The sequence below is a fragment of the Cibotium barometz genome, chromosome 4, assembly GCF_041138505.1.
Source record: "Cibotium barometz isolate CiBa-2024 chromosome 4, ASM4113850v1, whole genome shotgun sequence".
NCBI classification, from domain to species: Eukaryota; Viridiplantae; Streptophyta; class Polypodiopsida; order Cyatheales; family Cibotiaceae; genus Cibotium; species Cibotium barometz.
The window spans coordinates 21551023-21567897 of NC_141049.1; the positions used below are offsets into that span (position 1 = coordinate 21551023).

At 41.2% G+C, this 16875-nt stretch overlaps 2 protein-coding genes across 2 annotated transcripts; both read right to left on the minus strand.

Annotated features, from left to right (window-relative positions):
* Window positions 1–862: 862 nt before the first annotated feature.
* On the minus strand, window positions 863–2023 carry LOC147639028 (microbial Terpene synthase-like protein 13). Its single transcript, XM_086793283.1, has one exon. It carries the CDS (start codon window positions 2021–2023, stop codon window positions 863–865), a length of 1161 nt encoding a protein of 386 aa, XP_086649409.1.
* Window positions 2024–13782: 11759 nt separating this feature from the next.
* On the minus strand, window positions 13783–14943 carry LOC147639029 (microbial Terpene synthase-like protein 13). Its single transcript, XM_086793294.1, has one exon. The coding sequence runs from the start codon at window positions 14941–14943 to the stop codon at window positions 13783–13785; it is 1161 nt and encodes a 386-aa protein (XP_086649420.1).
* Between the last annotated feature and the right edge of the window lie 1932 nt (window positions 14944–16875).

A 16875-nucleotide genomic window follows, 5' to 3' on the forward strand; every position in this document is an offset into this window, starting at 1 on the left:
AAAAAAAAGAGACACCGAAAACCAAAAGAAAGAGCAATATATTAAAGCGCGAAAGGAAAATCGCTGCTTTAATTGCAATGAAGTAGGACACACGAAGGCTGAGTGTCCAAAGCCTAAAGCCAGCACGAGTGGCAACGAGCCCAAAAAAGATGGTAAATCTTCTAGGCAGTTGCATACAGTGCAGAGACTCCCTCTCAGTTCCGCAGAGTTCAGAGAGGTGACAGTGTGTCATTGTGATGAGCATCACGCTTGTTCAGTGACACCAGCGATGTGGCAGCCTACTGTAGGTCTGCATGACATGGTGCGCATGTATGGCACCATAGGTGGCCGTAGAGTCACAGTTTTTATTGATGATGGAGCTAGTCACAACTTCTTGAACTACTCGTTAGTCAAGAAATTGGGATTGACTGAGACCCAGAGTGATCATGAGTATACTGTTGGCCTAGCCAACGGATATGACAAAACGGTATGGAATACCGTAGTATTGGGAGTCCCATTATCTATGCAGGACTACAAGGCTCCGCTTGACTTTCAGGTCATGCACTTAGCCAGAGCAGACGTATATCTAGGCAGGGAGTGGCTGTATGGCTTGGGCCCTAGTCTAGCTCGGAATTACTTACATAATACGCTATGTTTTGAGCATGGAGGTAGAGTCATCACCCTGCAGGGCGACCGTACTGTCCCTGCCACACCACTTATTTCCTCCATGGAGCTGTGTACAAGTATTGGACTATTCATAGTAATTGGTTATGTACTGATATAGTGCAATGACGTAACTAGATGTGGCGGTAGCACATTGATATGTGGTAACAGAAGACAATAGGTATGGGTAGCGATATTCGGTGATATTATAGCAGTGATATTAGGTGGCTGGGTCGACGACGAAACCTTCACGGGTGTAAGACTGGCGGTAGCGGGCCGTCTCAAGAGACCAGGCGAGGGTTCCGGAAATGCAAGAGGACAGGGCGTCTAGGTAGGTGCGCACACAGGGTTGCTGGAGGGCGGGAGCGGGGCTGTTCTGAATGATAGCGAAGAGATCAACACAACGGGCATCCAGGTCCTCTGTCATTTGGACGACGCGGTCGACAGCCTCCTGGAAGGTGGCGCACGCTGTGTCGGCAGTGTTGTACACGATGGAGGGGAGATTGAAGTAGTCGCCCACCGCTATCTCGACGCGACATGAGAGAAGGTCGTTGCAAAGGCACATGTAGTCCATGGCAGCGTTGCGGAGCTGCCCAATAAGAGGGTGGGCGTAGGTGGCCTCATCGAGCTCGATTTCGAGCGCATATTCCACGAGGGTGAACGCAGGGAGGATAAAGGAGGCCTGGCGGCGGATGTCCATGTAGGCGTCCACGTCCGGAAGGCGTTGCACGCTGCGGAAGGCTGCCTGCGCCTTGACGCCGTTGAAATAGTCGGCCATGGTGGCGGTGAATCGGGCACGGAGGCCAGCCGGCATGTCCTTGCACGCCTCCGCCCACACCTTGGCCAGTGCCTCGAGCCCGGCTCTATTTTTGCTCATGGCCTTGCAAGCCGCCAATGGGGAAAGGTCGAACCGTTGCTTATCCTCTTCATGATTATCACCCTTGCGCAGGATCGCCAACACGAGGTCCGCTCGCTGTGCGCTGGCGGCGTAGTCGGAGCCCAGGGCATCGGGGTGGTCGTCGTCCGTGTCGGAGATAAAGAGCCAGGAGATAATCTTGGTGACCTGGATGAGGCGTGTTAGCCTGCCCTTGGGTATGGTTCGACAGAGCAAACGGGGCAGCACGCAATCCACCACGAACTGGCGGGCGGCGGCGGAGGGCGGCAGCGCCACGCCAAGGACCCACCCCTCGCACTGCTCCCTCACCACCTCGTATTCTGGGTGCAACAGTGAGGGGAACGAGCAGCGCAGAGACGGCATGCGGAAGCTGAGCTCATGATTACCAGGCACGCGCAAGCTAGGTGAGCTACTGGCGGCGGATGCAGCAGCAGGGGGCACGGCGTCACAAGAGAGCTTGACGCTTGGCGCAGATGTCGACTCCATCTCTCTCTCTCTCTGTCTCACACACACACAGACACTCTAGTCTCCTGGAAGGTGGCGCACAATGTGTCGGGACGTAGAAACACACACACCATTGGCTTCTGGATTCTCTGTTCCGACACCTCCTCAAATTTATAGGCGAGATACCACACTCCCGAGTCCCACAACGCCGACCAATTACGAGACGTGTGTTTAGTCGTGGAAAAGAGAAGACATCCACGACCACAAGAGACAAAGAGACAAACCGGTCAGTTCAAAGTAGAGGGGAGAAAAAACAAAGACTCTCACGCGATAAAAATCTGTGACGTTCACACCCAAGAAAATGAAAGGCCTTTCGTTTTCTTTTCTTGCAGGTGAAAGCAAAGCCTTTCGTTTTCTTACAAGTGAAAGGCTTTCTTTTGTTGGTGTATATTCGTTTTTCTAGTCTTCTGGAAGGTGGCGCACAATGTGTCGGGACTCGGAAGTGTAGAAACACACACACCTCCTCAAATTTATAGGCGAGATACCACACTCCCCAGTCCCACAACACCGACCAATTACGACACGTGTATTTAGTCGTGGCATAGAGAAGACATCCACGACCACAAGAGACAAAGAGACAAACCGGTCACTTCAAAGTACGTTGAGGGAAGAAAAAACAAAGACTTTCACGCGATAAAAATCTGTGACTTTCACACGTAACAAAATGAAAGGTGAAAGCCTTTCATTTTCTTGCACGTGAAAGGCTTTTTATTGGTGGTGTATATTCGTTTTTACATTATAATTTGTAAGGTTTAAAAATCTTAGAATGTAAGGTAAAAAAACTAAAATTTTTGTTTTGAACATTACAATTTATAAGGTTAAAAACTATACCAAAAAAATGACCGAAAAACGAAGGAAATTTTATTGATAGAACCAAGAAAATAGACATGCACCCAAAAAAAATATTTATATTGCTGAAAACCAAACATGAGGTAATTACATGTGAATTTGAAAATCATGGCCATGGAGCATTATATGCTTCTTGGTGAAAACCAAGCATAAGGTAAATACATTCGAAATTGAAAATCAAGGACATAAAGCACTACACAAAACATGCTTTCTCTTCAGTGATCCCTACATACCTACATATTTCAGCAGAGAGTGGAACAAATTCGTCTCCATCTACTATGGCTTTCTTGAATTTAGAGACAAACCGGTCACTTCAAAGTACGTCGAGGGGAGAAAAAACAAAGACTTTCACAATATAAAAATATGTGCCTTTCACACCCAAGCAAATGAAAGGCCTTTCGTTTTCTTGCGCGGAAGAAAGGCTTTTGTTTTCTTGCACGTGCAAGGCTTTTTTTTTGTGTATATTCACTCGAATGTATTAATTAATTTTTTGGGTGGTGTATATTTATTTTTAAATTATTATTTGTAAGGTTTAAAAATCTTAGAATGTAAGGTTTAAATTATAATTTGTAAGGTTTAAAAATCTTAGAATGTAAGGTAAAAAAATTAAAATTTTTGTTTTGAACATTACAATTTGTAAGTTTAAACACTATATCAAAAAAAAGACCGGGAAACGAAGGAAATTTTAGCGATAGAACGAGGAAAATAGACATGCACCCCAAAAAAATATTTATATTGCTGAAAACCAAACATAAGGTAATTACATGTGAATTTGAAAATCAAGGCCATGGAGCACTATATGCTTTTTGGTGAAAACCAAGCATGAGGTAATTACATTCGAAATTGAAAATCAAGGACATGAAGCACTACACAAAACATGCTTCCTCTCTTCGATGATCCCTACATACCTACATATTTCAGGAGAGAGTGGAACAAATTCGTCTCCATCTACTATGGCTTTCTTGAATTTGTATGCCCTTTTCCAGAGTGATAAATAAGATGTGTTGTAATCATGAGGAGATGCCAGCTCTTTATCATCATCGATTGCTATAGGATTCGCTCGACTGCCTGGTGCACTATTGTATTTTTCTTGCATTTCTTACTCTCCTTTCAGAATCGTCATTTTCTTCCTCTACATTATCTGTTTCCTCTCTTGTATTTACAGGGTGGAAGTATCTTTTAGGACGAGTATCGAAGAGAAATATCTCTTCTATATCTATGCAATGTGTTAGGTGAGGGACTTTCATTACCTTCCGTACAGCAACAGACCTTTTTTTGCTCATGCCTGAGCCCATCTTTGGAATTATCCAAGACACGGTTGGGTAGTACTTTCCAATGCGAACCATTTTTAGCAGTGTACTTTGCAATGATGCACCCAATTTATTTGTAATGTAATTATCCATGTATATATATGCTCTTTCAAAAAGAATGACTGTGACAAATAGACTTTATTCTTTCAGTCCACCTGGCCATATAAAGCGTATAGTTGTCTTCCTCTTGTTATTTCTTCACCAACAGATATCTTATGTGAAAAGAACTTAAAGTGAGCCTTTTGCAAGTCTTTCATACAATAATCCACCATACCTTCAAAGGTGTGCATTTTTATCTGTTTAAGTCCTCTACATATTACCAATCCTCCATCGAGCTTAAACATATCCCAACCTAAATATCTTTTTATTATTTTCCCTATGCTTATGAGGGAGGGTGCCATTATACTGATAACCATCTGAAAATGCAAGTGGTATAAGGTTCCACCTTTTTTAATTGCAAAAAGTCCTTTCAAACACTCCATCCTAACAAATTCCTCTAAAGGTTCCCAACATGATAATTTAATATCCCCATTCTCTATGACAACTTTGACTGATACTTCAAAAAACCTAGTTTTCTTTTCTAGTGGGAAAGTGTATGGAAGGTTTTGATTCTGCATTTTTTTCATCCACCATTGGTTGTTTTCCTTTGTCATCATGTTTTGTTAATCCTTGAAAGAAAAAGACAAAATCAGATGTAGAGATATGGCATGCCCTATTTTGTCACTTGAATTTTGGTAGTCTATTGTGCCTTAAAAGGTAAGAGATGGTGTAATAGTTAATGATACTAGGCTTGCATAGAATCTTGTGGAGAAGAAGATGGTGTAATAGTTAATGATACTAGGCTTGCATAGAATCTTGCCACCACTGATCCTTTTGTGGAGAAGAAGTAGCTTGCTCGTACGTAATAGGGGGACATGGCATCAAATTTAATGTCATCATGAGTGTATGAGAAGCATGTTCATCTTCAGTACAAAGGTTAATGTAGATATCAATGTCACGGCTATTTTTGTCACAATCCAATGAAGAGGATGGGACAGAGACATGAACTTGAGAATCAATAATATGAGATTCATTGGTCAGAAAATGAAAAGATGTTAGAATGGTTTGTGAATCATCAAATGTGTCAATGGACCATTCACCACCCATAGTATGCTCATCAAAAATTGCATCACGACTTAAAGTGACCTTCTTATTAGAGATAGGATCATAAAACTCATAGCCTTTGGCATTATCAAGATACCCAATGAAAATGACCTTCTTACCACCAGGAGGATCAATCTTTGTTTGTGTCTCTTTAGGAACATGAATATAGGCAATGCAACCAAAGACACGTAAATGGGAGATAGAGTGGGTTGTACTTGTCCAACTTGCAATGGGAATATCACTAGAAGGAGCATTTGTAGGTAAATAACTTTGAGCATAAACTTCCATAAGAACTACCTTTGCCATAAACATCTTTGATAGACCGGCTTCAATAGAAGACACCTCATGGCATTGATTACTATCCAATTTTTACACTCAGCAACTCCATTTTGCTGAGGAGAGTAGGGGATAGTGAGTTCATGAAATGAATGCTATTAACATCACAATATTCTTCAAAATCATTGGATATGTATTCTCCACCATTGTCACTTCATATAGTTTTAATAGCCTAACCAGTTTGAAGTTCAATATATTCGTGGTATCGTTGAAATACATTGAGAACTTCTTATTTATGTCGTTAAAAAAAATGTGTGCAAATCAATAAAAATCATAAATAAATGTAAGGAAATAGCAATTTGGAGTAGGATGGAGGGAATGGACCACAAATGTCAGTATAAATAAGCTCTAATAGATCTTGAGAGTGATGAGAAGTTGAAGATATAAAAGGTTTTCGGTGATGTTTGCCCAAAGCACAATGTTCACATACACCAAGAGTTGAGTGAGGCTTCAATTGAAGACCATGCACTAATTCAAAAAGATACAAATCATGAATTTTTGAGAATTCCGCATGGGCAAGTCGAGAATGCCAGAGTTTGCTATCATGATTGCTTGGTGAAGTTACAACATTAGCTACATCATCTGTTAATGAAATCTCAAATAGATTACCTCGACGAGACGCACTTGCTATCGTATGTCCATCCTTCTCAAGTCAACATTGAGTATGGTCAAAACCAATAAATAAACCAAGATCCCAAAAAACGAGAAACTAATAAAAGATTGTGTTGTGAAGATTAGAAACACCTCGCAAAACTCAAGTAAAGGAGTGTGTTCCCAAGTAAAGATCACTGAAAGGTCACCAATACCCATAACCATGTAGTATCATTAGCTAGATAAACCATCTTCTTGATTGGTAAAGTATGATATTTATGAAGCCATTGAGCTTGATATGTCATGTAGTGGAACCAGAATCAACTGTAAGTGTAGCACCATCACAAACAAGAAGCACTTTAATCTGATGAAATATGGTGGTTAACACGATTCACCTTCTCGTGATCAATATCATAAGCTTGATTACGTTCATCATCATACTTTTTCTTTAGACATTGAGAAGTGGTATGATTTGTTCAACCACAATATGTATATCACATAGGTAGACTTGTGGTTGGTCTCTTACTCGAGTAAGAGATCTCATGTTCTTCATATCATGTAATCTGCCAAAACAATCAGATTCGTAATGTTCCTTTTTGTGACAATAATTGCAATACTTGTTAGAAACATATTGTCGATTAGAGCATCCTCCACTAGAAAAGTGATTCACACCATGAGGAAAGGTGAAAAGGGGCACTTTTTGGAGGTAAGAAGAGTAGCCTCACAAGAATCTCAATGACGTGTAAGAAGAGCATCTACAGAGGGCTCTATATGTCATTCATGATGCTGTGAATATTTAATAAGAGATATGCAAGGAAAATCAATACCATCTTTGTTACAAAGAATCGTGATAATATTAGCATATTTTTTATCTTTGATAGTGTGAAGGAGCTCGGCAACAAGTTGAGGTTGTGCAATAGGAGCACTAGTACTAGCAAGTTGATTAATAATTTCTTTGAATGATTCAATATGGGGGTAGAAACTTTGTAATCCAACTCGTCCATCATATTACGCAAGTGAAGAGTTTTGGTGATAGATTTCTTCTTAGAAGTAGAAATATATTTTCAAATATTGTTAGAAGTGGGAAGATTAAATACATTCAACATAAGAGAATCATGAAGAGTAGACAAAATATACCACAGCCTTATCTTTCTTTGTTGACTCAGATGAAAATATTTGCCAGTAACAAGTGAACTAGCAACGTCAATAGGTCGATGAGGACATGGAGAATAACCATATACATTGTTAGAAAGATCATCACCTTCATGAATCAAAGTCATCTTTGCCTCCCAGCTAGGAAAACCATGGCCTTGAAAAATAGGAATAGAGCAATGACCACAAGAATAACCATTAATAATAGCAATATTCACCCATGGAGAGAGTGCCATGAAGATAAAAAATGTGTGAATAATAAAAGGTATGTTTGAGAGCAATTGCCTTGATAATAAAAAATGAACATCACCAAAATAGCAATGTTAATACTTTTTGAGACGTAAAGAATATTTGACGAGAAATTATAGAAAAGATCAAAATTCACCATTTACCTTACAATTTGCTTGATTCTTTGTTCACGGTAGAGGCCCCCAACCAATCAATTGGTTAAGTATGTTGATGGAGCCACCAATGGGGATTGGAGAAAGAGGGAAGCTCCAATTTCTTCAATTTGGAGAGAATTTTAGAGAATAGTAGAAATTAGCATTATTTCAGCATAACTCTAATATAGTAAAATTCTTCTATTTTTTTCAAAGGACGCATGTTCTATTTATAGGAGAGGGAAGCTCTAACCAAAGCTAACTGAATTCTAGAATTTTCCAAATTCAGTTTGGTTGAATTTGGACCAGATTTGGATCTAGTTTGGTTCCTTTTTGATTCGATTTGGTTCCATTTTGATTTGGTTTGATTCAAGAGAGAGGAGAGATACAAATATCACATTAATTTTGAGTTTAAAACTCATTCAAGCATGTGAAATATGCACCTCCTTTAATGGACTCCCCTTCCTTACATATGTGTCAAAATGGAATTATTATACCTAAAATATCTCATATTTTTAATATTGCTCATAGTTTTTTACTAATAAGCCTTGTACATTTTCAACTCTTCATCTTATGTGAGCATTTACTCATTTTTGGATACCCAAAATATCTCATATTTTTTATATTACTCATAGTTTCTTACTAATAAACCTTGTACATAGTCAACTCTTCACCTTATGTGAGCATTTACTCATTTTTGGGTATCTTCTTTTACAAATTGGATTTATCTCCTCCCTACACATGGATTGATGCTATTGGCCCAAAGGAACCTTAATTGGACCATAATCTAAAATTTTTGAAAATCTAGACTCTTAGGCTAAGGTCCTTTACACCCATTTCCAATTAATTCCAATTGCCCATTGGAAAATTCTTTCTAAATTTCTGTTTCAAGGGAATTCATTTTAATAAGATGAGATATTTTTCTATCCAAAAATATTCAAAATCTGAATATTCTCTCTCTAGAATATTTTCTCTCTCTATGCCAAAACAGGCAGAGACAAGATCTCTTATATTTCTGAAGAGGGAATTGATTACAGGAGAATATGCTGGACATTTTGAGAGGCTGAGGAGGAATCTTACAAAGGCAAAGATGAGGGTCCATCTTCATTTTTCAAGAACACTTACCATGTATATTCTAATATCGCCAGTAGGCTACCTAATCCTTATCCTAGCGCACCACCTACTACCTCTTCCCAAGCTAAATGTATCTACTCTTCCTTCTCTCCACCAAAATTAGATTTTTCCACTAACACTCTCGCACCCGAGAAGGTATTGGCACCTATCCCATCTCCACCACGACAACCTGAAGAGGTACGTAATCTGCCTCCACTTGATAATGTTGTGCCTTATACTGAACAAAATGTTTTGGATTCCTTGAAAGCTGCCGAATATGAGGAGTTTATCCAACAAGGCAATCCACTATTACATCCGACACTCATGTTCAAAGTGCTGATGTAGATTAGTCCTTTCGATTGCACCCGCCAGATTCTACCAGAACTTTATTCGGTAGTCACACCCACAACACAACACTATGTGCTATATCCTCTTCGTGCCACACCTCCAGAATTACTTCCGTTAGGGCGGCAGGGGAAGGAACTTTGTAGGCCAATGTTGCAAAACACACAAAGCTAGCAAACCCTCATCTCTTTGACTTGCTGGAAATTCACGTAGTCACATTCATGATCAGCTATTGTTACAGAAAATGAAGGAAGCGACATCTTATGCGCCAGAAGTGGATACACCACCATTCACACAAATAAAGAAGCACCACAATTGCGAGATTTTGGAGTCCAACCTACATGGAGACAATAATTTTTACAGTGCCTGAATACAGCAGAGTTTACATGAGTGCACAGCCAACAATGTGCGTGGATCGACTATACATGCCTATCAAGAGAAGGTGGACACCGCTGGAGCTCAAGGATGCCAAAAACAGGGATTCTCATGTCTATTACAACTTTTCTATATTCTCAATCCAACAACATTTGAGATGATTTAAGAACAAAGACAGCAACTACTGGCCTCGATCAAGGCTTGGCACAAAATACATAACCTTGCAATTGTGGCCAGTGTTAGGTTCATGAAGTTATTGGCACAGCATCTATAGTTCGACATGAACAAAGGGTCTTCAGACAGAGGGATGTTGTTGTATTACCATCGCTTTTAAGATGTTTTCTAGCTTATATGCATCTGACATTTGAAGACATGATCGACACCGGCTTCGGGAAGTTCCACTTGGCATTCCATCGAACACTCCGAAAACTCCAGTCCAGACCCAACTTCTACCGACATGAATTTGGTGACCAGGTCTTCCGACCTCGGTAATAAGTTTTCTGAGGACAAAACCTACATCAGGAAGGGAAAAATGTTAATCCCATTCGGATTAACAACATGATTCTCAATTGAGGACATTAATAAGTGTCATGTAAAGAAACTATAAGGTTGTACATTATGAGATATTGGCCACTCAAGGCCTAGTTAGTAAGTTTTGGGCACCCAAGTGCGAATAAGGGCCAATTGTATATAATGCATTTTCTCATAATGAAAAGGACACAATCCCCTTTGTGCAATTGAGAGCTCTCTCCTTGTGCTTATGAGAGAGTGAGGAGTGAGAGCATTCTAGCATTGTGCATCTTTCATTCTTCTGTCTTTATGCTTGTATGAGAGAGAGAGAGAGAGAGTGTGATTGGTCTATGTGATGGTGTGAGTGACTCCACGGTGATAGAGTTGCGGTGGAGCTTGGAGTTTGGAGCTTTACAAAGCGAGCTTGGACGCCTCAAGGGTCTCGAGATGATGCAAGCATTGGTAAGCACCCCCCACGACGGTTGTGTTTTATTGCTTATCCATTAGATGAATGTGTAGAGTTCTCTCTTGGAGGTGAGGCAACCCATAACACATCCACATACTTTTGGGCAGCTTTTCTCCTAATAGTGGAAAGTTTTGCTCCACATATTGTATTAGGTATTTGTCCCCTTGTTTAAGTCCACTTCCCATGTCAACTAATGTGATTCTATGTGCAAAATACTTATCCAGCAGTTCCCAAAATGATTGTGCCACGTCTAAGGAGTGGAATACAAGTTCAAGGCACAATCAATGGCTCCTTATTTTTTTTAATTTTTGTGAATTTTTGAAAAGAAGAAAAACAAAACACCAACCTTCTCATTCACGTTGATGATTCCAGTGATGCAAATATCAAAATAAACTAGAAAAAACAGTGACGCTCTATTGTAAGATCACTCCACCACACACATATACAACAAATACAACCAATTTCTCACGATTTTTTACTTTCGCACAAATCTTATCCATTCATTTCCTACACAATGCACTACCAAAAGTCAAAGACAATCATGAATCTTATGCAAGGGATCTGAAACTCCAAGAGGAAGAAAGAACCAAAGGTGTTTTCCCCACAGTGGTGCCAAAAATGTTGTGGGCTCTACCACATCTCCAAGAGGGAACTCAATGCATTCACCTAAAGGAAGAGCAATAGAACACAACTATCATAGGGCACTTACCAATGCTTTAAACTTGAGTCCCTTGAGGCCTCCAAGCTCACTTGTTAATCTCCAAACCTCCAAGATCCACCTCCAAGCTGTCACCATAGAGTCGCTCACACCGTCACCACATAAGGCAATTACTCTCTCTCACTCTCCCACACAAGCATGAATCATACAAGAATAGAAGAGGCACAAATTATAGAATGCTCTCTCTCAATCTTTCTCTCAAGACACAAAGAAGAGCTCTCAATAGCACAAAGAGGGATTGTGTCTTTTCATTATGAGAAAATGCCTTATATACATTTGGCCCTTATTCACACTTGGGCACCCAAATCTTACTTAACTAAGACCTTGGGTGGCCAATATCTCATAATGTACAACTTTTATAGTTCCTTTTCAAGACGCTAATTTTCTCAATTGGAGGAGCATACTTGTTAATCCAAAATGGGATTAACATCTATATTAGAAAAAAAAGAGATGGGGCAAACTAGGGAGTCCTGTGCAGACTCCCCAGTCTGCCCCAACATTTTAATATGCAGTACTTTCGTTGCTCAAAAGTGAAATGTCACAGTTCAACAACGAAATAGCACTACTAGTTTCATTGCTAAGCAACGAACCCGTTTCAGTGAAAATAGCAGCGATATATATAGGCCCAACATCTTCGTACCCTTCTAGTTATAAAAGCACTGCTATTTTTGCTACCAAAATCCTCATTCTATTGTAGTGGCCTTTGTTTTATCTTGGTGATTCATGTATCAGCAAGAAGTAGCCAACAATGTCCACTTTGAGATGTGAAGCTAAGTATAGGGCCTTAATATAAGATAACTTTTACAATGATTATGAATTGTGTATGAAAAAAATTTCTTTTGCATATCTTTATGTGTTAGACAGTACTCTCCCAGCTCTATCTACATTGAGAGAGCTATAGTGCATTAGTCGTCATTGTTGTACACTATGTCATCCATCTTTTTTAGGTGAGTTGGAGACTGATAGAGGACAACAAAATTAAGAAGGGCTGTGAGCAGTTGTGAATAGAGGCTCACGGAAGATTTAGATCTTCACGGAAGACTTGGTGGTGGCTCTTCAATGAATACAAGAAGGAGAGAAGTACTCTCACGACCAGGTTTTCTCGACTCTTTCTCTTTCAGTCAATTTTCCAAGGTTTTAATTATGCTTAATTATCTTTTTGCTCTTTTTCTCTCACCTCATGAGAGTTCATCATCACTAAGGTCCCTAAACACAAACCAAATTCTTTCTTACTTCTTCTTGTGGGAGACATGCGCATGTGATGGGAAAGAACCTTCTTTAAAAAAACCCTTAAATTCATGAATAACCACATAGGTTTGTGATTTGCAGTGGAGTTGTTGCTTAAGTACTCTGTGGGGTGTGGTAAACAATTGTTGTGTGGTAGCTTATGAGTATTTAAGGAAATCTAGTGTTGCAGATTTGTTTAAAAATGTTGAGTGTGGGAGCACATGAGACTCACCCACTCACTCATAGGATCTGTGGGAGATGTGGTTGAGTTGAAAATTATGTGATGCACCACACAACCATCAAAAATTTCAAGTCACTAGTTGGTGAGGAATCAATTATAAACCTCCTACCAAAATTAGGTGTGGGAGTAGATGAGACTCACCCACCCGCTGGCAGGGAGTTTTAATTGATTAGAGTGGTATGTGGGCAAGTTATTGTTGCACATATGTGTTAGTTTCTTGTAGTGGCACTTTGTCTTATTGCAGAAGTGAAAGAATCTTATGTAGTGTCATGTTTGTGCATTCCAGTTCCCTTTATAAAAGCCACACTATAAATGCAGCTACCCCCTCTTTCTGTTATAGTGAATTTCCTCATTTACTTCAGAATCAACCAATTCAAGTGATCATCTACAGGTAAGAACATTACAAAATGGGAGCTAGTTGCACGACTCAAATTAAGCGCATGAGACTTAAGGCCTAGCTCTAAAATATAAGAAAAAGCTCAATGGAGCACAATATAATGCATTATATAGAAGGGAACGGAATGTCATCTCCCACCCACACTTTTTTAAGCTTACTCTACACACAAGAAAAATATCATGACTCCAAACAATTGTACCTAAACATATAATGACTTGAGCAAAGCGAGTTGCAACATATGTTCATCGAAGCTAATGAATCTAGAGTGTTCCTAATTGCACCAACGTAGTTTGGGATCGCTTCCTTATTTGGATGATGAGATGTAGACATGGGACATGACAATCATGCAAGACGCAATGTAAAGTCCCCCCGTACTTTTTACTTTTAAAAAAGGAAGACGTATTAAAACTTTTCACTTGAAACCAGAACCCTAATTTTATCCAATAAAGTATTGGACTATTCATAGTAATTGGTTATGTACTGATATAGTGCAATGACGTAACTAGATGTGGCGGTAGCACATTGATATGTGGTAACAGAAGACAATAGGTATGGGTAGCGATATTCGGTGATATTATAGCAGTGATATTAGGTGGCTGGGTCGACGACGAAACCTTCACGGGTGTAAGACTGGCGGTAGCGGGCCGTCTCAAGAGACCAGGCGAGGGTTCCGGAAATGCAAGAGGACAGGGCGTCTAGGTAGGTGCGCACACAGGGTTGCTGGAGGGCGGGAGCGGGGCTGTTCTGAATGATAGCGAAGAGATCAACACAACGGGCATCCAGGTCCTCTGTCATTTGGACGACGCGGTCGACAGCCTCCTGGAAGGTGGCGCACGCTGTGTCGGCAGTGTTGTACACGATGGAGGGGAGATTGAAGTAGTCGCCCACCGCTATCTCGACGCGACATGAGAGAAGGTCGTTGCAAAGGCACATGTAGTCCATGGCAGCGTTGCGGAGCTGCCCAATAAGAGGGTGGGCGTAGGTGGCCTCATCGAGCTCGATTTCGAGCGCATATTCCACGAGGGTGAACGCAGGGAGGATAAAGGAGGCCTGGCGGCGGATGTCCATGTAGGCGTCCACGTCCGGAAGGCGTTGCACGCTGCGGAAGGCTGCCTGCGCCTTGACGCCGTTGAAATAGTCGGCCATGGTGGCGGTGAATCGGGCACGGAGGCCAGCCGGCATGTCCTTGCACGCCTCCGCCCACACCTTGGCCAGTGCCTCGAGCCCGGCTCTATTTTTGCTCATGGCCTTGCAAGCCGCCAATGGGGAAAGGTCGAACCGTTGCTTATCCTCTTCATGATTATCACCCTTGCGCAGGATCGCCAACACGAGGTCCGCTCGCTGTGCGCTGGCGGCGTAGTCGGAGCCCAGGGCATCGGGGTGGTCGTCGTCCGTGTCGGAGATAAAGAGCCAGGAGATAGTCTTGGTGACCTGGATGAGGCGTGTTAGCCTGCCCTTGGGTATGGTTCGACAGAGCAAACGGGGCAGCACGCAATCCACCACGAACTGGCGGGCGGCGGCGGAGGGCGGCAGCGCCACGCCAAGGACCCACCCCTCGCACTGCTCCCTCACCACCTCGTATTCTGGGTGCAACAGTGAGGGGAACGAGCAGCGCAGAGACGGCATGCGGAAGCTGAGCTCATGATTACCAGGCACGCGCAAGCTAGGTGAGCTACTGGCGGCGGATGCAGCAGCAGGGGGCACGGCGTCACAAGAGAGCTTGACGCTTGGCGCAGATGTCGACTCCATCTCTCTCTCTCTCTCTGTCTCACACACACACAGACACTCTAGTCTCCTGGAAGGTGGCGCACAATGTGTCGGGACGTAGAAACACACACACTCTAGTAACTATTCATTGGCTTCTGGATTCTCTGTTCCGACACCTCCTCAAATTTATAGGCGAGATACCACACTCCCGAGTCCCACAACGCCGACCAATTACGAGACGTGTGTTTAGTCGTGGAAAAGAGAAGACATCCACGACCACAAGAGACAAACCGGTCAGTTCAAAGTAGAGGGGAGAAAAAACAAAGACTCTCACGCGATAAAAATCTGTGACTTTCACACCCAAGAAAATGAAAGGCCTTTCGTTTTCTTTTCTTGCAGGTGAAAGCAAAGCCTTTCGTTTTCTTACAAGTGAAAGGCTTTCTTTTGTTGGTGTATATTCGTTTTTCTAGTCTTCTGGAAGGTGGCACACAATGTGTCGGGACTCGGAAGTGTAGAAACACACACACCTCCTCAAATTTATAGGCGAGATACCACACTCCCCAGTCCCACAACACCGACCAATTACGACACGTGTATTTAGTCGTGCATAGAGAAGACATCCACGACCACAAGAGACAAAGAGACAAACCGGTCACTTCAAAGTACGTTGAGGGAAGAAAAAACAAAGACTTTCACGCGATAAAAATCTGTGACTTTCACACGCAACAAAATGAAAGGTGAAAGCCTTTCATTTTCTTGCACGTGAAAGGCTTTTTATTGGTCGTGTATATTCGTTTTTACATTATAATTTGTAAGGTTTAAAAATCTTAGAATGTAAGGTAAAAAAACTAAAATTTTTGTTTTGAACATTACAATTTATAAGGTTAAAAACTATACCAAAAAAATGAGCGAAAAACGAAGGAAATTTTATTGATAGAACCAAGAAAATAGACATGCACCCAAAAAAAATATTTATATTGCTGAAAACCAAACATGAGGTAATTACATGTGAATTTGAAAATCATGGCCATGGAGCATTATATGCTTCTTGGTGAAAACCAAGCATGAGGTAAATACATTCGAAATTGAAAATCAAGGACATAAAGCACTACACAAAACATGCTTTCTTTTCAGTGATCCCTACATACCTACATATTTCAGCAGAGAGTGGAACAAATTCGTCTCCATCTACTATGGCTTTCTTGAATTTAGAGACAAGATGTAAGGTGGATGAATGTGATGTGGATGTGATGTGGATGTGATGAGATGTGAATGGATGAGATGTGATGTGATGTGGATCTGAATGAATCTAAATGGATATGATGTAATGTGAATGGATGGATGAGATGTAAGGTGGATAAATGTGATGTGATGTGGATCTAGGTATATGTGAATGGATGTGATGTGATAAGATCTGGATATAGATAGATGTGAATGGATGAGATGTGATGAGGGTGGATGTGACGTGATGTGATAAGAATATGAATAGATATAAATGGATGTGATGTGATGAGATGTGATGTAGATAGATGTGATGAGATATAATATGATGTGATTGGATGAGAATGGATGAAGCATGATGGGAATAGATATGACTGGATGAGGAATGATGGGAATAGATATGACTGGATGAGGAAGGAGCAAAGTGAATTGATTGAGAAGAATGTGGAATAACGAGAAATGATGTGGAACAATGTGGAAAGATGAGAGTTCATTAGAAACTCTATTTATGACTTGTTTTTAAATGATTGTTTTATGTCAAGAATGTTGGGGAAACATTTTGACCATCTTGTGAATGAGAGGTCGTGGAGACCTAAGTGATAAAGTTGCAACAGCAGCTAACGGAGAGTCAATGGAGGATGTCTCGCATAGCAAGGTCGGTCGAGGTCCTGGCCAGCCTTGAAAGAGTTTATCCTCCAGCTTTGAGATGAGGACATCTCACGTTTTTTAAGTGGACTAGGATGTAAGATTCCT

Bases quoted from the DNA above. Each gene is read 5' to 3' on its own strand.
- LOC147639029 (XM_086793294.1), bottom strand. From the start codon at position 14,943: ATGGAGTCGACATCTGCGCCAAGCGTCAAGCTCTCTTGTGACGCCGTG.
- LOC147639028 (XM_086793283.1), bottom strand. From the start codon at position 2,023: ATGGAGTCGACATCTGCGCCAAGCGTCAAGCTCTCTTGTGACGCCGTG.